Source organism: Thalassophryne amazonica, chromosome 2 (assembly GCF_902500255.1).
Source record: "Thalassophryne amazonica chromosome 2, fThaAma1.1, whole genome shotgun sequence".
NCBI classification, from domain to species: domain Eukaryota; kingdom Metazoa; phylum Chordata; class Actinopteri; order Batrachoidiformes; family Batrachoididae; genus Thalassophryne; species Thalassophryne amazonica.
In genome coordinates, this window is record NC_047104.1 from 40631315 (window position 1) to 40652198 (window position 20884).

Consider the following 20884-nt stretch of genomic DNA (forward strand, 5'->3'; position numbering starts at 1 on the left):
TACTTTTTTGCCTTCCATCATAATCTACCACTTGCTACATTTCCCTTTTGTCAGAATCTACCATTTGGTACATTCCCCTTTCATTACGTTCAGCATTTGGTACATTCCTTTTCATTAGAATCTGTCATTTGGTCCAGAGATGCATCTGTGATGAACCGCGGATATTCCATCACTGTGCTGTGGTCATATTTGAACCATGAAGGGATTTTCAAAACGACTTTTTCCATCATGAACTTTGATATTCCATAGTATTTCCTTGGAGTTTATACTGTTGTACATGCTGTGACATCACCGGGAGGTTTTCCGGAAGCACAAAGGTTGTGCTAAAGTTACACACGGAGTGTGCTATGGTTGCTTTTGCACATCACATGGTTCAAATCTGGCGTGGTACGTCTAAGCTTGATCACATTTACTTCATATGTAAGTAACCTTCTGGGACAGATATCAATTAAAAATTAGGTTTCAGTTGGTTGTTCATTCCAATGTTCTTTCATAACCTGAACCATGATTGAATGTGTCAACTAAACAGGGAACCAAAAAATTCCTATAAATAAACGAAGCCTGGTGAACGAATCTTACTCAGGGACGACTCGAATCTTTCAAAGATTCGTTCGTTAGGACTCGTTCAGTCGGGAACAACGCGTCGTTCTTGATGGAAATCTGACACTACAGAAAAAAAGATAAACGAAAATGTACGATTGATATAGGTAAACTAAAAACGCCTCTTTGTGAAGACAAAATCTGTGTTGCGCGCGGGGCTGCTGCACGCTGCAGGTGGCGCGAGACAGGCGGGAGCAACTGGAGCAGCGCACGCGCAGCTAGTGAAAGCAATAAAGAATTTAATCAAATTAATTTACCCGAATTGTAACACGATCATTTTATCATTAAAACTAAATTTTTGGTATGTGTCTAAAGGCAGCGTGATGCGCGCGCACTGCTCGCAGGTTCGGATGAATCCACAGAACCCGCCCGGCTCTGCTCGTTACGCGCACATGGATCACTTCGAACAATTATTATCGACGACGTGCAGCCTTTTCCAAACACGACATTTTTATGTTTGGAAAATCAGCATAACCGTTTCAAGTGGAAGATTTTTCTGTGATAAAATATATATTTTTTCTTTCAGTACTCACAATAGCGAGCTGTTTTTTAATTTGCATCAACAGTAAATGTAAACAAAAAACATAAAACAGGTAAAATGACTGTCGAGGAAAATAAATCAGGCACTTGTCAAAGACAGAAAGAAGAAACGAGTCCGTTTATGTGTCTGTGCATCATATTTACGCATCAGAAATAACGGGATTCTGGACATTTCTTGCGTAATATTGATTTCGAAATACCAAAAATCCAAATAGAAAGTTTAAAATAAACTGCCGCCTGACTCGCGCGGATCGCGCAGGTCCGCACGACTCACCTCCGTGCATTTCCACTCTCTTTGTGATTCCAGACAACATGCACCTGTCTTAAAATCCTCCTCCTGCTCTGTCCATTCTCTGGGCTCGCCTCCTCACAAAACCCAACTTTCCGCCGGCGGCAGTAAATCCATTACGCACAGCGCACGGTGCGTCGGTGCGTCCGTCGGTGCGCCGCGCTCAGCCGCCAGTCATCGGAGTCAAATCAGCCTCCAGAGAATTTGCAGGAGCACAGAGGAGCTCCAGGAGATCAAGGTATCCAAAGCGTGCATACGGCTGGATGCAGGGATGAAGAGTAACCTGCGGAGAGGAGGAGGAGGAGGAGAGTCCGTGTCTGCCTGCTCCTCACGCGTGTCTGAAGTGAGAAATACTACGGAACGAGGCTCATTTAAGCCGTGCGCTCGTGGGCGCAGCTTGCATCAATGAGTGGCTCATTGCCACCGTCCCCGTGAAGTTAGAAGCACAAAAATAAATCACTTTTCCGGTATTTCAAAATAAAATATAACCGTCAAGTTTATTCTAGTAAGTCCCTTCGGCTGCTCCCTTGTTTTCACTCGGGGTCACCACAGCAGATCCGAGGTGGATCTGCATGTTGAATTGACACAGGTTTTACGCCGGATGCCCTTCCTGAAGCAACTCCACATGACACGGAGAAATGTGGCAGGGGCGGGGTTTGAACCGGGAACCATCCGCACTGAAGTGCACTACCACTTGGCCACCACTTCCTACTGTCAAATTTAAGTTATCAGAATTAAAAAAAAATTCCAAAACCACAATTATGTCCTCCTGTATGGATTAGGACATGTTTTGCATAAAAAAATCCCTACTTTAAAATTATTCATTCACATTAAAATCAGCAGATTATGTTGAAAATTGCTGAATAAAGTGGAGTAAAAGTTATGCAGTCATAATCCAAATTCAGATGAAGGCCAAATTTGGGAGTATTCCTCCAACTGGTAAACTCAGTCATTTCATTGATTGGTGGAAATTATCTGGAAAAGGTTTGAGTGAGGGCAGCACTGTGCACTAAAAAAAAAAAACTCATTGGATGAACTCAATTCAATTATGTGCAGGATTTCCAACTAATAAATATATGCAGCCCCAACTCAAATAAAGCACATTCATGCAAGATAATTCAAATTAACTGGGACTTAAAATATTTATTACATGGAAATCCAATCCAATGAATCATTTTTTTGAGTGTGGCTTAGTGGTTAGCACTGTTGCCTCACAGTAAGAAGGTCATGGGATCCATTCCCACCTGTGGCCTTTCTGTGTGGAGTTTGCATGTTCTCCCTGTGTTTGTGTGGGTTCCCTCCGGGTGCTCCAGCTTCTTCCCACATCCAAAGACATGCAGGTTAGGTGGACTGGAAATTTTAAATTGTGCATGCGTGTGCAAATGTGTTTGTGGCCCTGTGACAGACTGGCATCCTGTTCAGGGTGTACCCCGCCTCACACCCTATGACTGCTGGGATAGGCTCCGGCACCCTGTGACCCTTGATTGGAGTAAGTGGTTGAAGGTGCGTGAGGTTTGCACAATCCTGATAAAAGAAAGGCAGAGAAATGCAACTGAAAACCTCATTAAATATTTTATATCTCCATTGACTGTGAGGTAAGAGTTGACCTGACAGTGTATGGACCTGGGTTTGATTCCCAAACCTACAGCTGTCCTCCCCTTAAATGAGGCTTTCCCACTGGCGTACACATTTAGTCACGTCCCTTGCGATGTGAAGCAAGATGGGGTGTTGCTCTTATTTATAAATCTAGGTTAAGCTTATTAGCTGTTGGGGGTCACAAATATCACTCGTTTGAGCATCTGATTCTCCGCTCTGCCCACGATGCTACATATTGCCAAGGTCAGAAGTATAAAAATCAGCTGTATTACTTTGTCAGTGTATATAGGCCCCCTGGTCCGTACTCTGAATTCTTACACCTTGCTCTCACTGCCTCCGATGCGCTTACCGAGTGTGCAGGCCACTCAAACTGCCCCCCTCTCTGCTCTGTGGAGCTGCAGTCAACTCCGGCACCGCACCCCTGTCTGGTGTATGGAGCTGCGGCTAACTCTGGCAACAGGTAGACAGACAACACTCACTGTTTTGATGCGGAGTACTCCGGCAGCCCGCAAGGATAGACTTCTTGCGGAAAAATCCGCAGCATCCGTACCCCACAACGGTAACACCAGATGCAGTGAGAGCGAGGGGTTAAATTAATTTGGTGAGTTCATCTCTAACTTGTCAACTAGTGCAGATAACATTCTGATTATTGGTGACTTTGAACATTCATATAAATAAGCCTTCTGATCCCCTCTGCAAATCATTTATGGAAATTGTGGATGCATTAGGATTTCAGCAATGCATTCAGGTCTTGACACACATTAGTGGAAATACCCTGGATTTGGTTCTCGCACGTGGTATTGCTGTCACAAATATTGACATCATGCCTCTTGCTTTGGTGGTCTCTGATCACTCACTTATTACAGTTTTGCTGCCGTGTTTAGTGGAACAACAACCTTATTTATCACTACGGCGACACATCAACTCCTCAACTACAACTAAACTTGAAGCTAGACTGCCTGATATCTTAGCTTCACATTTGGAAAATGCCCAATCAGTAGACAGTCTTGTGGAGAGCTTTAACTCAGTGCTCAAAACTACACTTGACATGACTGCTCTACCTTTATTAAAACCACACCCCCAAAACACAGCCACCTTGGTTCAATGATTACTTGCATGACCTCAAGCATAAGGCATGCCAAACAAGAACACTGACGCTGAAAACCAATTGCTTTTACGCATATATACATACTGTATATACTGCTTTCTTTATTTCTGTCTTGTGTCTGAATGCACCGTTAGGAGGACTGCTAACCAATTTTGTTGCACCCTGCGTGGTGACAATAAAGGAATTTTGAATCTGACAGCCTCTGCCAACACTCAAAGCATTTATCTGTATAAAATGTTGTGCGACCGAACCTCAGTTCTTAGATTAATTGAATAAATTATATGGCAGATTCAATGCTGAGTCAAAATCTTTTGTCTTTCTTTAAGAAACATTGGGAAGCAGTTTTCTTTACAGCATTATTCTACACATTGGCAAAGCGGGAGGCAGGGTATTGTTTCACTGGCATGTGTGTCCATCTATCTGTAGACAAGAGACATTAAAAATGGGCTGGTTGGATGGGAATATTACTCTGATAGATATCTACAAGTACTTAGATTTTGGAGTAATGTGGTCAAATGTCAAGGACCAGGAAAACATCGGGAAAAAAACACATTTTTTGTTAAAATAACTCAACAATGGAGCCCAGAAGGACAATCTAAGTATACACTGATTTGTTCTGAATAACTTCTAAATAATTTTACAGATAATAATAATAATAAAAAAAACACCATTACAGACATATGTATGCTTACTTTTACATTTATATCATGGTGTGTAGAGTACACAGGGTATGCATCAACCCTCTGATGCCTTTCATTCATTCAGTATTTCAAAAACCCTCCTTATGACATCACAAAGGTCAATATTAAGCCGAGCATTCTGGTTTATGTAGTGCAGCAGATAACTGAATCAATCCTTCAAATTATTGGTTGAACTAATAGAATTAATAAATGGAATAGTTTTGACTGTGTTAGATGCTTGGTTTGGAAAGTAAATGTCAAACAATGTCGACGTACAGTACATTGGATTCTATGGCATGTGACACGTTACCCTATAATGTGACAACTGAACATGAGATATGATGCAAACTGTTACTGTTAATTTGTTACTGATAATTTGCATCACATTTTACAAAAATTGGAGCAACTTTAACTTTTGACCCCTATACAAACTGAAACTGACCTTTGTCACGATTCTTGCTGTTTTTACCCCATAACTCCATAACATTTGGTCATAGATAGTCAAAACTATACCTTTTTGGAATCATTATGATCAGACAAATAATATGATATACTTTTCAATATGATTGGAGCATTTTAAAATTTTGACCCCTGTGTAATTCTTCATTGACCTCTACCTGGCCACCATATTGGATTTTCAAGTGGCCAGCACTTCTTTCTGATTTATGAAGAAGATTCATGCCAAATCTGATGCTTGTATCACCAAGTGAACAATTCTGGCCAAAAGTCATAGTTATCTGCTCCACTAATACTGTCATACAGGATCATAGATCCAGATCTGAAACTGCGTATTTTCTTTTTGTTAATGAAAATGAAATAAGGATGATTGAAACTGAAGTTTAGTTAATCAGGACTGTGGGATTTAGTTCTTTTTTATTTAAAATGCTCCTCAGCAGACTGCTTTTTCAGGTTGACTGCTTTTATGTTTCATGTTGTATCTGGTATTTTTCTGCACAGCTTGACACAGTGTGCCCTTTCACTCACAGTAGAAGCTTTGCTACGGATGACCAACACTGTTCATCATCCTTCATCAGTTTAAAGGAGTTCAGTCTGCAGACGATCTCCCTGTCCCAGATCTACGCTGTGCATTATTGAGCCAAGAGGCCCCTGACATCAGGTCAGGGGGTCAGCCAGGCCTAAGGCTCCTCAAACTGGCCTTCAGGGTGATCCAGAAGATGATCTATGTTTTTGTTTCACTTCCCTTATTTAAAAGTTTGGATAATGGGACAATGGAAGAGTCATTATTGTGACGGAACATTTCCCATTAGCATTGGAGCTACAAATCATCAGAGGCAAAATGATTATTGGTGCGTTTGTCGCTGCCTAATGTGCAAACTTTTATGTCACTCTATCAGCGTTTCAGCACTGTCAAGCATTAGACACAAACAGTGGAACTCTTCTGTGCCAAAACCAGATTCACCCATTCACAGTCATTACCCGAGACCATCAAATATGGCCATCGGGTATTTTGAAGGCTTTCTGTCTGGGCATAAGTCCAGTCCTATTATTGCCAGGCATTTCAAATTCACAGGGAACATTCTTGGGACACAAACCTTGGACAAGTTCAAAGATGGCTAACCGTGACCTATTTTAAGACATATTTTAAGAGATTAAAAGTCATATTCTGTTTCAATCTCTTCAGTTTTGTTTTTGAGTGGCGGGCGTGACAGCCAATCAGAGTAGAGCTGCACCGTGATGTCAGTGGCTGCTCTCTCTAAAATCACTTTGCCTTGTGTGTTTATATACATGTAAAAGCTAGCAAAAAATAAACACTTCAAAAACTGAAAACACTGTTTTTGGAACCTAGTAACACCTCTGGACTTTTTTTACAAAACATTTTGCGAACATTAGCATGGTATCTAAAACGCAACACTTTTGGTTTTGCTCCCATTTTGTATGAGATGAACTCAAAGATCTAAAACTTTTTCCACATACACAATATCACCATTTCTCTCAAATATTGTTCACAAACCAGTCTAAATTTGTGATAATGCACTTCTTCTTTGCTGAGATAATTCATCCCACCTCACAGGTGTGCCATATCAAGATGCTGATTAGACACCATGATTAGTGCACAGGTGTGCCTTAGACTGCCCACAATAAAAGGCCACTCTGAAAGGTGCAGTTTTATCACACAGCACAATGCCACAGATGTCGCAAGATTTGAGGGAGCATGCAGTTGGCATGCTGACAGCAGGAATGTCAACCAGAGCTGTTGCTCGTGTATTGAATGTTCATGTCTCTACCATAAGCCGTCTCCAAAGTCGTTTCAGAGAATTTGGCAGTACATCCAACCAGCCTCACAACGGCAGACCACGTGTAACCACACCAGCCCAGGACCTCCACATCCAGCATGTTCACCTCCAAGATCGTCTGAGACCAGCCACTCGGACAGCTGCTGAAACAATTGGTTTGCATAACCAAAGAATGTCTGTACAAACTGTCAGAAACCGTCTCAGGGAAGCTCATCTGCATGCTCGTCGTCCTCATCGGGGTCTCGACCTGACTCCAGTTCGTTGTCGTAACCGACTTGAGTGGGCAAATGCTCACATTCGCTGGCGTTTGGCACATTGGAGAGGTGTTCTCTTCACGGATGATGCGAAGGAGATGTGTTGCACTGCATGAGGCAAATGGTGGTCACACCAGATACTGACTGGTATCCCCCCCCCCCCCCCCAAATAAAACAAAACTGCACCTTTCAGAGTGGCCTTTTATTGTGGACAGTCTAAGGCACACCTGTGCACTAATCATGGTGTCTAATCAGCATCTTGGTATGGCACACCTGTGAGGTAGGATGGATTATCTCAGCAAAGGAGAAGTGCTCACTATCACAGATTTCGACTGGTTTGTGAACAATATTTGAGGGAAATGGTGATATTGTGTATGTGGAAAAAGTTTTAGCTCTTTGAGTTCATCTCATACAAAATGGGAGCAAAACCAAAAGTGTTGCGTTTATATTTTTGTTGAGTATAGATACAAATGTGCATAATGCGAGTGCATCAATTCAGTCAGTGTGCATTGATTCAATTGACGGGTTGAATAGTGTTGCATTGCTCGCTGACTGCTTGCATCGACTTTATCCAAGGCACATTGAATGCACCACGGACAGTTTGAGACACTGTAGCGGCCGTTGTTTTTGAGGGTGTTTATCGAGAAAATTAGCACTTCTCTTCGTTGATTGCAGACTGCAGCAGGTCTGCCTGAAGCTTGAAGCAACAAAGCAGAGCTTCGACTCACTGTTTGCTGGTTCTCTAGTTCACTGGTTTTCAGAAACGGCAAGTCCACTGGCGTGAACACCAGCCACTTCGTAAACTGAAGCTGTCTTCAGGTAAAGGAAGTAATAATAATAATAATAATAATAATAATAATAATAATAATAGTAATAGTAGTAATAATAATAATAATAATATCCTCTGTTTTGTTGGACTAAGTGCGCAGCTCCAAAGAGCCGTGCAGATTTCATTCGGAATTAGTAACCTCAGAGCGAATCACCGTTTTAAATCAAATCACACCTCTTTCCAAATGTTATAATACAAACATAAACTACAAGTGACCAACCTGTTTTTTTTTCTCAAAATGAGACATCCTGTTTTTTAATGAATTACATCCTGACGTACAGCAGCCAGCTGAAGAGCTCAGCTCAGACTCTGTGGGGTTCCACTTGTTTCATTAATATCTGAAAGGAAATGCTTTTGACAAAAACTACAGATTTTGTTTATTTCTATTTCTGTCCAGAGATCAAGGATCCATCATGTACATCAAGGATTCAATGACCATGTACAGATTTTATTGAGTTTTTTTTTTATGTCAAAATCAAGGATCCAGTGACAAATTCCTTATTTATTTACTTTAAGAATCAATAAAATATTGTTGACATAGAAAACTTGGAAAGCCTACTTTTAAAACACAGAAAAGAGGTATGGATAAGGGAATCGATAAAGAATCAGATCGATAAGCAGAATCGATAATGTCAATAAAATCTTATCAATACCCACCCTTAATTCGTATCGCACCAAATCGCATTGTATTGCATTGTGAGGAATTGAATCACCGTCAAATACATATCAAATCGCATTGAATCGGGAACAGCGGTGAATCGTATTGCATCGTATCATCAGTATCATCATATGTATCATAGTGTTGGTAGTGTATCAAGGTGCAAATTGAATTGTTGTCAGTGATGAGATTCACATGCCGACTCTGGAGTCATTTACAAGACATTTTGCAGACAGTAGCGTGCATGCTAACTTCCTATGGAGTTAAATTTGTCTCATTAATACTTGCAAATGTACAGTGGGTGAGCTACAAATACAGTTGTATGCAAAAGTTTGGGCACCCCTGATGATTTCCATGAATTTCCATTATAAATCATTGGTTGTCTGGATCAAAAATTTCAGCTAAATATATCATATAGCAGACGAACACACTGACATTTGAGAAGTGAAATGAAGTTTCTAGTATTTGCAGAATGTGTGCAATAATTATTTAAACAAAATTAGCCAGGTGCATAAATTTGGGCAGCCAAACAGAAAAAAATATACAGTAGTGTTCAGAATAATAGTAGTGCTATGTGACTAAAAAGATTAATCCAGGTTTTGAGTATATTTCTTATTGTTACATGGGAAACAAGGTACCAGTAGATTCAGTAGATTCTCACAAATCCAACAAGACCAAGCATTTATGATATGCACACTTCTAAGGCTATGAAATTGGGCTATAAGTAAAAAAAAAAAAGTAGAAAAGGGGGTGTTCACAATAATAGTAGTGTGGCATTCAGTCAGTGAGTTTGTCAGTTTTGTGGAACAAACAGGTGTGAATCAGGTATCCCCTATTTAAGGATGAAGCCAGCACCTGTTGAACATGCTTTTCTCTTTGAAAGCCTGAGGAAAATGGGACGTTCAAGACATTGTTCAGAACAACATCATAGTTTGATTAAAAAGTTGATTGGAGAGGGCAAACTTATACGCAGGTGCAAAAAGATTATAGGCTGATCTCCAATGCTTTAAAATGGACAAAAAAAACAGAGACGCATGGATGAAAACGGAAAACAACCATCAAAATGGATAGAAGAATAACCAGAATGGCAAAGGCTCACCCACTGATCAGCTCCAGGATGATCAAAGACGGTCTGGAGTTACCTGTAAGTGCTGTGACAGTTAGAAGACGCCTGTGTGAAGCTAAATAATTTGCAAGAATCCCCCACAAAGTCCCTCTGTTAAATAAAAGACGTGCAGAAGAGGTTACAATTTGCCAAAGAACACATCAACTGGCCTAAAGAGAAATGGAGGGATATGTTGTGGACTGATGAGAGTAAAATTGTTCTTTTTGGGTCCAAGGGCCGTAGACAGTTTGTGAGATGACCCCCAAACTCTGAATTCAAGCCAAGTTCACAGTGAAGACAGTGAAGCATGGTGGCGCAAGCATCATGATATGGGCATGTTTCTCCTACTATGGTGTTGGGCCTATATATCGCATACCAGGTATCATGGATCAGTTTGCATATGTCAAAATACTTGAAGAGGTCATGTTGCCTTATGCTGAAGAGGACATGCCAGGGGTTTACAGAAAACCCACTCACACTGACCAATATCTGCTCTTTGGCTCAAACCACCCCCTTGAACACAAGCTTGGGGTGATCAGGACTCTTCAACACAGAGCCCTACAGGTGCCCACAACTGCAGAGGGAAGGGCTAAAGAACAACAACTTGTACGGAAAGCCCTCACAGTATGTGGGTACCCACGATGGTCCCTGGACAAAGTGCAGAAGTCCCAGAAAACAAAGAAACCAGATAGACAGGAGACGGAGACAAGAAGAAGAGGAGTGTCTCTCCCTTATTTAGCAGGAGTAGGGGAAAACTACAGAAGATCTTCAGACAGCACAAAATCCCAGTTTACTTTAAACCGGTTAACACCTTGAGACAGAAATTAGTTCACCCTAAGGACAGGATCCCTAGTTACAAACAGAGCGATGTAGTGTATTCTATCAGATGTCAGGAAAACTGTAATGAACACTACATAGGTGAGACTAAGAAACCTTTACACAAAAGGCTATACCAGCACCGCAGAGAGGGTGCAAATGGACCTCAGTCTGCAGTTCATCTCCAACTGAAAGACACTAACCACACGTTTGAGGACAAGGAAGTTAAAATCTTAGCCATAGAGAAGAAATAGTTTGAGAGAGGTGTCAAGGAAGCATTCTATGTGAAACAGTTGAAACCCAGCCTTAACCGGGGAGGGGGTCTGAGACACGCTTTGTCCCGTTTACAATGGGGTACTCAGGTCAAAGCAGTTTCAGTCTTTTGTTCATGGTAATGAGTCATTCACGTCATCAGGAGAGTCGTCAAAGGAGCCATCAGGAGAGGCTTCCGTCCCATCATTAGGAGGGACAGCTGCCCTGTCATTAGGAGGGTGCTAACTAGAGCACAATAGGTGCTAATTAGAGCTATTGTTTAGTCACTAGCCTATAGCAGTCGGCCTCTTGGTAGGAGGGGTCTGGTTAGGTTTAAAAAACTCCAGCTTTTGTTGGCTTCTGTTTATTCTTCTCTACAAGAGTCAAGACAGAAGTCAGACTACCAGAGCAAGAATTTTAGCTGAGGAAGCTTCTGCGATTTGAAGCGAAACGTCCTCACATCAAGCAACCCAGTCCAGTCGAAGATTCAAGCTTCTCTACTAATACCAGGTATCATGGATCAGCTTGGATATGTCAAAATACTTGAAGAGGTCATGTTGCATTATGCTGAAGAGGACATGCCCTTGAAATGGGTGTTTCAACAAGACAATGACCCCAAGCACACTAGTAAACGAGCAAAATCTTGGTTCCAAACCAACAAAATTAATGCCTCACAGACGTGAAGAAATCATAAAAAATTGTGGTTATACAACTAAATACTAGTTTAGTGATTCACAGGATTGCTAAAAAAGCAGTTTGAACATAATAGTTTTGAGTTTGTAGCGTCAACAGCAGATGCTACTATTATTGTGAACACCCCCTTTTCTACGTTTTTTTTACTAATAGCCCAATTTCATAGCCTTAAGAGTGTGCATATCATGAATGCTTGGTCTTGTTGGATTCGTGAGAATCTACTGAATCTACTGGTACCTTGTTTCCCATGTAACAATAAGAAATATACTCAAAACCTGGATCTTTTTAGTCACATAGCACTACTATTATTCTGAACACTGTATATATATATATATATATATATATATATATATATATATATATATATATATATATACACACACACACACACACAGATATGAAAAGGTTTTCTTGGATTTCCTTCACATTAGTTTTATCTTAAATTGTTTCTTTGAAAATTACATTTGTTTTCTATATTTTCTTCCTATTATTGTACTTGCAGTTACTGACGTTTATTTATTTTTGTATTTCCATTAACATTTGTATTCTCAAGGACTACAACAAAAATAAGCATCCTTCTTGTCAGTAAGCTTTTTTTAATCTTTGGGAATAGGTTTTGTATATTTTTAGATGCAAAAGTAAAGATTTTAATTGACCAATCCAATTGTTTTTCAACTGCATTAAATATTATAATAGGTTATCAAGTTATAATCCTAATATCTATATATATATCTATAAGCTTTATAATATATTTCAAGATTTTGGGCACATTAACTTGAACTTTCCTCACCCCCCCCCCCCTTTTTTTTTGCAAAACATTGTATAATTTTATTGCTGTAACAGAATGCGAGGCAGTGACAGTGCAGCGCTGAAAACCTGGAGTCTAATAATCCACAAACTCTGTTTAAGCAGGGCAAACCTTTATTCTCAATCTTCAAACACGTATCAGTAGCAATCACAGTTAGTAGCTTCCACATTCAGATGCAAATCAAATCCACAAAACCAAAACGTACGGCCACATTTAATAGCTAAAAAAGCGCAAATCATCTGGAAATACAAAAATGTAAAAATAAATACCAAAACATCGCAGATACAGTCAGCTTTGAAGAGAAAAATGAAGCCGATGCCAGAGAGAGCAAGATTAAATCCTTTTCACAACAGTTTTTACATGTGTGGCACTGATGCAGCAGAAGTAAAAAAGATGCAACAGAGAAACAATTTTTATTTATTTATTTCTGTAGTACTCCTGTACCTGTGAAATGAACAGAAGATGACTGCATGAAGGACATTCATCCTTTTTGGTCAGACTGGTGGCCAAAGTGCTGCACAACTTCATTTTGGTTCAGTTTGTTTCAGATGTAATGCTGAGGTCAACATCGCAGAACACAGCCAGAAATAAAATCTGAAGTTTGTCAGTGACGCAGACGGGTTGTTTGGATGGAACCACAGTGACACACAGACAGCAGACAGGAACACATTTCAAGTCAAACTTCACTTTGTTTCCTTCCCAAACGTAAATACAAAGCCAGAGCCACCGCGTAGGAGCAAACAGTTCAGTGTGGAACATTTCAACAGGTGTGTGGTTTTACTAAAACCACACTGCTGACAGTTTGGAATCACCGCTTTAGAATTGTCGCTCTCCACTCTCTCGACATCTCTGTGGCCCTGTAACGACTCCTGTAGTTCTAACAGTGAAATAAATAAATGAAATGACAGATAAATATTTTAGATCCAAATGCAGGACTGAGAAATATCTAAAAGAATCATTTTGAGGCAAACGATGATCGGTTCATCGGGCCACTGAAAAAAGGAGTAAAAATTGTCATGTGTGCGCAGAGGTGGGGCGGCGTGGGGTTAAATCAGGAAGATGAAAGGCAACTCCCATGATGCAGCAGTACTTTTCTTCACATGGCATCAAAATGGAAACGGTGGGCTTCCTGTCTCTTCTCTCGGTCGTCCGCTTTCTGCACCAGAGAACAAACAGACATCAATCACAGTCGTGCACAACGCCTGTCCTGATTGAGAAATACACAAAAAGATTATACACACACACACACACACACACACACACACACACACACACACACACACACACACACACACACACATATATATATATATATATATACGAGGGCTGTCAATAAAGTAACGGTCCTTTTTATTTTTTTCAAAAACTATATGGATTTCATTCATATGTTTTTACGTCAGACATGCTTGAACCCTCGTGCGCATGCGTGAGTTTTTCCACGCCTGTCGGTGACGTCATTCGCCTGTGAGCACTCCTTGTGGGAGGAGTCGTCCAGCCCCTCGTCGGAATTCCTTTGTCTGAGAAGTTGCTGAGAGACTGGCGCGTTGTTTGATCAAAATTTCTTCTAAACCTGTGAGACACATCGAAGTGGACACGGTTCGAAAAATTAAGCTGGTTTTCAGTGAAAATTTTAATGGCTGATGAGAGATTTTGAGGTGATACTGTCGCTTTAAGGACTTTTCACGGTGCGAGACGTCGTACAGCGCTCTCAGCCGCCGTCGTCAGCCTGTTCAAGCTGAAAACCTCCACATTTCAGGTTCTATTGATCCAGGACGTCGTGAGAGAACAGAGAAGTTTCAGAAGAAGTTGGTTTCAGCATTTTATCCGGATATTCCACTGTTAAAGGAGATTTTTTTAATGAAAGACGTGCGGACGGGTCCGCGCTTCGGGACGCAGCCGCCGCGATGCTCCGCCACAGGAAAAACACCTCTGTTGAAAGCCTTAAGGACAAGTTGGAACATGTCCTGCCTGTTAAACAATTTCTCATATACTCACTCCACTGAAAGCCATCAAAAGCCGCCTGGATTTTACAAATGGTTATCAACATGGAGGTGTTTTTCCTGTGCCGCCGCACCGCGTCGGCTGCGTCCCGACGCGCGGATCCGTCCGCACGTCTTTCATTAAAAAAAATCTCCTTTAACAGTGGAATATCCAGATAAAATGCTGAAACCGACTTCTTCTGAAACTTCTCTGTTCTCTCACGACGTCCTGGATCAATAGAGCCTGAAATGTGGAGGTTTTCAGCTTGAACAGGCTGACGACGGCGGCTGAGAGCGCTGAGCGACGTCTCGCACCGTGGGAAGTCCTTAAAGCGACAGAATCACCTCAAAATCTCTCATCAGCCGTTAAAATTTTCACTGAAAACCAGCTTAATTTTTCGAACCGTGTCCACTTTGATGTGTCTCACAGGTTTAGAAAAAATTTTGATCAAACAACGCGCCAGTCTCTCAGCAACTTCTCAGACAAAGGAATTCCGACGAGGGGCTGGACGACTCCTCCCCCAAGGAGTGCTCACAGGCGAATGACGTCACCGACAGGCGTGGAAAAACTCACGCATGCGCACGAGGGTTCAAGCATGTCTGACGTAAAAACATATGAATGAAATCCATATAGTTTTTGAAAAAAATAAAAAGGACCCTTACTTTACTGACAGCCCTCGTATATATATATATATATATATATATATATATATATATATATATATATATATATATATATATATATATATATATATATATATATATATATATACAAAACCCCTGGCAATAATTATGGAATCACCGGCCTCGGAGGATGTTCATTCAGTTGTTTAATTTTGTAGAAAAAAAAGCAGATCACAGACATGACACAAAACTAAAGTCATTTCAAATGGCAACTTTCTGGCTTTAAGAAACACTATAGGAAATCAGGGAAAAAAATTGTGGCAGTCAGTAACAGTTACTTTTTTAGACCAAGCAGAGGGAAAAAAAAATATGAACTCACTCAATTCTGAGGAATAAATTATGGAATCACCCTGTAAATTTTCATCCCCAAAACTAACACCTGCATCAAATCAGATCTGCTCATTAGTCTGCATCTAAAAAGGAGTGATCACACCTTGGAGAGCTGTTGCACCAAGTGGACTGACATGAATCATGGCTCCAACATGAGAGATGTTAATTGAAACAAAGGAGAGGATTATCAAACTCTTAAAAGAGGGTAAATCATCACGCAATGTTGCAAAAGATGTTGGTTGTTCACAGTCAGCTGTGTCTAAACTCTGGACCAAATACAAACAACATGGGAAGGTTGTTAAAAGCAAACATACTGGTAGACCAAGGAAGACATCAAAGCATCAAGACAGAAAATTTAAAGCAATATGTCTCAAAAATCGAAAATGCACAACAAAACAAATGAGGAACGAATGGGAGGAAACTGGAGTCAACGTCTGTGACCGAACTGTAAGAAACCACCTAAAGGAAATGGGATTTACATACGGAAAAGCTAAACGAAAGCCATCATTAACACCTAAACAGAAAAAAAGAAGGTTACAATGGGCTAAGGAAAAGCAATCGTGGACTGTGGATGACTGGATGAAAGTCATATTCAGTGATGAATCTCAAATCTGCATTGGGCAAGGTGATGATGCTGGAACTTTTGTTTGGTGCCGTTCCAATGAGATTTATAAAGATGACTGCCTGAAGAGAACATGTAAATTTCCACAGTCATTGTTGATATGGGGCTGCATGTCAGGTAAAGGCACTGGGGAGATGGCTGTCATTACATCATATATTTTTTCTTATCCCATCAATTGAAAGGATGTTTGGGGATGATGAAATCATTTTTCAAGATGATAATGCATCTTGCCAAAGAGCAAAAACTGTGAAAACATTCCTTGCAAAAAGACACATAGGGTCAATGTCATGGCCTGCAAATAGTCTGGATCTTAATTCAATTGAAAATCTTTGGTGGAAGTTGAAGAAAATGGTCCATGACAAGGCTCCAACCTGCAAAGCTGATCTGGCAACAACAATCAGAGAAAGTTGGAGCCAGATTGATGAAGAGTACTGTTTGTCACTCATTAAGTCCATGCCTCAGAGACTGCAAACTGTTATAAAAGCCAGAGGTGGTGCAACAAAATACTAGTGATGTGTTGGAGCGTTCTTTTGTTTTTCATGATTCCATAATTTATTCCTCAGAATTGAGTGATTCCATATTTTTTTCCCCTCTGCTTGGTCTAAAAAAGTAACCTTTACTGACTGCCACATTTTTTTTTTCCTGATTTCTTATAGTGTTTCTTAAAGCCAGAAAGTTGCCATTTTAAATGACTTTAGTTTTGTGTCATGTCTGTGATCTGCTTTTTTTCTACAAAATTAAACAACTGAATGAACATCCGCCGAGGCCGGTGATTCCATAATTTTTGCCAGGGGTTGTACATATATATATATATATATATATATATATATATATATATATATATATATATGTATATATATACACACACACACACACACACACACACACATACTAGTGCGTTGCCTGTGGGGATCCACGGGCTCCAGATTGGCTGGTGTTTATAAAATGGGTAGCTGACATTTTTCAAGGGTGGTAATAAATTAAGCAAAGTTTCTATAATGAGTTGTAATGGCGTGTGAGTCCAGAATGTTTTTAGAACCTTAGACCTCAGCAACCTTTTGAAGATGAACTCAATACTTTTATTTTGTGTTAATTATGTATTTTTTTTAATGTTAATTGTATTTATAACTTGTTTAGGTTCTTGCTATCATATACACACTATTATTATGATGATGACTATTGTTCTATGACATTTCATTTTTTATTTTTTATTTTTTATTTTGGATAAGTTCAGTTGATATTGGCCCATAGGAAAAACTATACAATAAAAATATCAGTTTTAGCCTGGAATAAAATGTACTGTTGTGATGCCAGCATTTTAAGCCCTTTTTAAACTTGTACACAATGTTTATTAATTATTGTTATATTATCATTTTTATCCAAGATAATTATGATAAAAAAACAAAACAAAAACAAAAAAATATCATCCCATGCCTAGTATACAAATTGGCAAAATACAGTGTACACTTTTCAAAACTGCATCTTGTTAAAACAATTAATTAATTTTGTACGTCAACTCAACAGGTAAGGTGTGAAAGTACATGTGCAGTTAGTTGTGCAGTACAGCTTATCTTGACGGGACACTGACTGAGAAGTCTGGCTGAGCTCACGAAAGTTTTAACATGTTCAAAAGTGGCAAGTGTTTAACTGGTCTTTCCTCATTTGCGCTGATTTATGCCAAGCAGAATGCTGAACTCCCCCCGGGACACGAGAGCCGGGCTCCGGAGCTTCACCGGAAATCTCTGTGTCAACCTCGGTCAGGTGTAAGAGCTGCTCCAAACATATAAACCAACCTAGAAATTAAAAGTGGTTCTGCACGTACAGTAGGGGTGGGCAATATCAACTAAAATTAGTATCACAGTATTTTTCACTTTTTGGACAATGACAGTATTACATCACAACATTACTAGTTTTGCACTATATGACCCCTTTAATAATTATCTTATGCCTGGTTCACACGGCAAGATAATTATACAGATTTCTGATCCGATCTTCCCCTTCCAGCAATCTTAAGGATGCCCTGACTATCGTGATGGCTCTAAAGATAATCTTATCAGATATTCCTTCCGTGTGTGATGTGTTCTGAGTGCTCTAGTCTGCTCGGAAGGACTTCGGGACCGCTCAGACTGCAAACTGTGAATATTCAACATGTTGGATTGTCTTGGCCTGATATCCCAGCATGTGGGGTGTGCCCTGAGCACAAACAAGCACGCAGCCCAGTGAATGTGGAGTGTAGCCAATCAGAAAGTGAGGTGAATGAAGCATGGAGGGGAATCCAAAATTGTTTACTCTTAAGTCACGTTTGATCTCGACAGGTTTTGCGAGATTTCCCGTCTGACCTGTCGTGAGTGAAATCTGTTGGTGTGTGGTGTGTTGTGTGTTGGGGGGAGTGGCTGGACATGTTGGTGTTTTCTTTTCTTTGCTCTCCAGGTGGTATGCAAACTGGGTTTTTTTCTGTGGAGAAGGTGCTGGCGGAAGAGTCCTTCACCCTCATTAGAACTATTGGCTGCGCCTGCGGAGGATGTTCACGTGCAGGGCCTAACGGCTTGCAGCACCTGTGGATGATGCTCACGTGCAAACTTAAAGACTTTCAGCTGAAGCAGATAATGAGATGGCGTTCTGCATTTAAGCCATGAGTGATTTGAGCAGAATTGCCGGGAACTCGACCTTGTGATGTTCGTTTGTGAGACGCGGAGGACCACGCCTGGGTTTGACACATCGTGCCTGTGAAGGAGGACGGGTGAGGGACACATGCTGTCAGCACGCATCAGAGGTGATGATTGTCTGAATAAGTGTTAACAGTAATTTGATATTTTGTTACGCAGTATATTTGAACACTGACGAGAATTGTGCAGTTTGCTCCTCACTGTTGTGGCGTACGGATTGATGATCCTCCACCTGTTGTGAGAAGCTGCTCATTTATAGACAGTTTAAATTCAGACCTGAATGTGTTGCTGATAGTGTGTGCCTTTGAAGGATATGTATTGTAGCTCTGTTGATTTACCTCACCTTTTCCGTCCTTCACAGAGTCAGTGTGTCGTATCCACCTGGGGGGTGTTCGGCGGTGAATCTGAGTCCAGAAAGCGCCGGGCTTCGATCCATTTGGGCGCTGGAGAGCGCACCGTCCTTCACCTCGCCAGACAACCGAATATTTATGTTGTACACCAATTATTGCACAGGAGGGAAATAAATTGGTTTTGTTTTTGGAACCGCTTTCTGGTTATTTAGCGCTGGGTTCAGTCAGACGCTGGTCCGCTCCTCAATCCGCAGCAGCACATAACATGGTGTGCTGTATTTACCGTGTGGCTGCACACCACACACTCTACGACCAAAACTCTTACATCTATGATTTTTTTTATTCCCATGTGTGAGGTCTCTCAGGTGTTGAAAACCTACTGACGATTTTAAAGTCTTGCCATATGAACCAGGCATTACTTGGGGAAGAATTTCAACTGGACTATTTTCAGTTTTATATTTGTACCTTCAAAGCTGAAATGTGGATGAAAAACTTCATGAATCAAACACTTTTACAGTTTAAACAATTAACAAATCCAATTAACAAATCTGTGTTAGCGTAAAAGTCCACTGGTTCACACAAAACAATCATACTTCAACAATATTTCCATGGCTGTTATGTCTTCATGTGAAAATGACTTTACGCCAGTTACATTTATAAGAAAAGTATCTAAAAGCTGTTTAGACTCACTTGTGACTCTCAGCAGAAAAGAAAAAGAACAGGGCTTTGATTGCCACAGTGTCAGCCCTGCAGCGCAGATCAGCATCGCTGCAGATGTGCCAAAATGGTGACTGATTTCCAAATTAATGCATATTTGGTATTTGCTATTTTTCTCTATTTTTTCATCGCTGGTGACATTAAATTTTAGGCATTCCAGGGGCTTTTGTTAGCCTCATTACTCACAGTGCTTAAGATATCACACTGGTGATGATGACTGTGACACTGGACTAGCACCCGGCCTCATAGGGTGGTCAACTTTAAAACCCAACCATATTTAAATATAAAATTTACATAAATCTAGATTTTGCACAATATGACTGCATATTCTCATCAAACTGAATTCTGGCTTCCATCCTTTGTTGGCAGGAGGAGAGAATGGGCAGCACGGTAGCTTAGTGGTTAGCACGTTGCCTCACAGACAAAAATCTTGCTGGGGGAATAAACGTGTATTGTGTAATAGCCTTCACAAATATGAGTATTTCTGGAAATTCGCCAACTTGAAGCGCCCCCTATAGTCAATGCGTTCAATCCCCAAACCAAGATTAGTGATTATTTTGAAGAACTGTCCTCCTATAATACTTAGATCACAAAAGTACTTTGGGGGACTGAATGCATTTCATGTAAGAGCTGTCTAAAACTTCCCTGTTCACCAAATTCCAGTTTTAGGCCACACTGGGTGTGAACTTTGATGACCCCTGGCAAGGTCACCGTAGGGAATTTGGCCAAAACCTTTGGTGTATGTTCGTTTGGTGGAGGGTGCATCCAGTTACCAAAGTTTGAGCAAAATCTGAATTGGTCACTATCACAGCCTGCCTGACTCTTATAAAAATTGGCTCTTAAATATTGTCCAGGTCTCCCTTGTAAAAGAGATCTCGATCTCAGTGGGACTAACCTGGTTAAATAAAGGTTAAATTTAAGTTAGTGATGTTGGCCATGCTGAATCTGGCTGAGGTATACACTCAGAGCTCCCCTCTAGTTAACGGTTACTGTGTTCCAGGCTGCAGCTCTGCTGTCATTGATGCATAACGACCATGTCATGTTGAAATTAAA

The 20884-nt window shown here is 40.6% G+C and overlaps 2 protein-coding genes across 2 annotated transcripts in view; both read right to left on the reverse strand.

Annotated features, from left to right (window-relative positions):
- Window positions 1-1598, reverse strand: part of LOC117523722 (neuropilin and tolloid-like protein 2) — a 107049-nt gene extending 105451 nt beyond the window's left edge. The window contains exon 1 of the mRNA XM_034185323.1: window positions 1415-1598. Coding sequence (XP_034041214.1) covers window positions 1415-1454 — 40 coding nt within the window. The 5' untranslated portion in view covers window positions 1455-1598. The remainder of the gene's footprint in view (window positions 1-1414) is intronic.
- Window positions 1599-13321: 11723 nt separating this feature from the next.
- Window positions 13322-20884, reverse strand: part of itfg1 (integrin alpha FG-GAP repeat containing 1) — a 578524-nt gene continuing 570961 nt past the window's right edge. Inside the window, exon 18 of the mRNA XM_034185393.1 lies at window positions 13322-13639. Coding sequence (XP_034041284.1) covers window positions 13580-13639 — 60 coding nt within the window. The 3' untranslated portion in view covers window positions 13322-13579. The remainder of the gene's footprint in view (window positions 13640-20884) is intronic.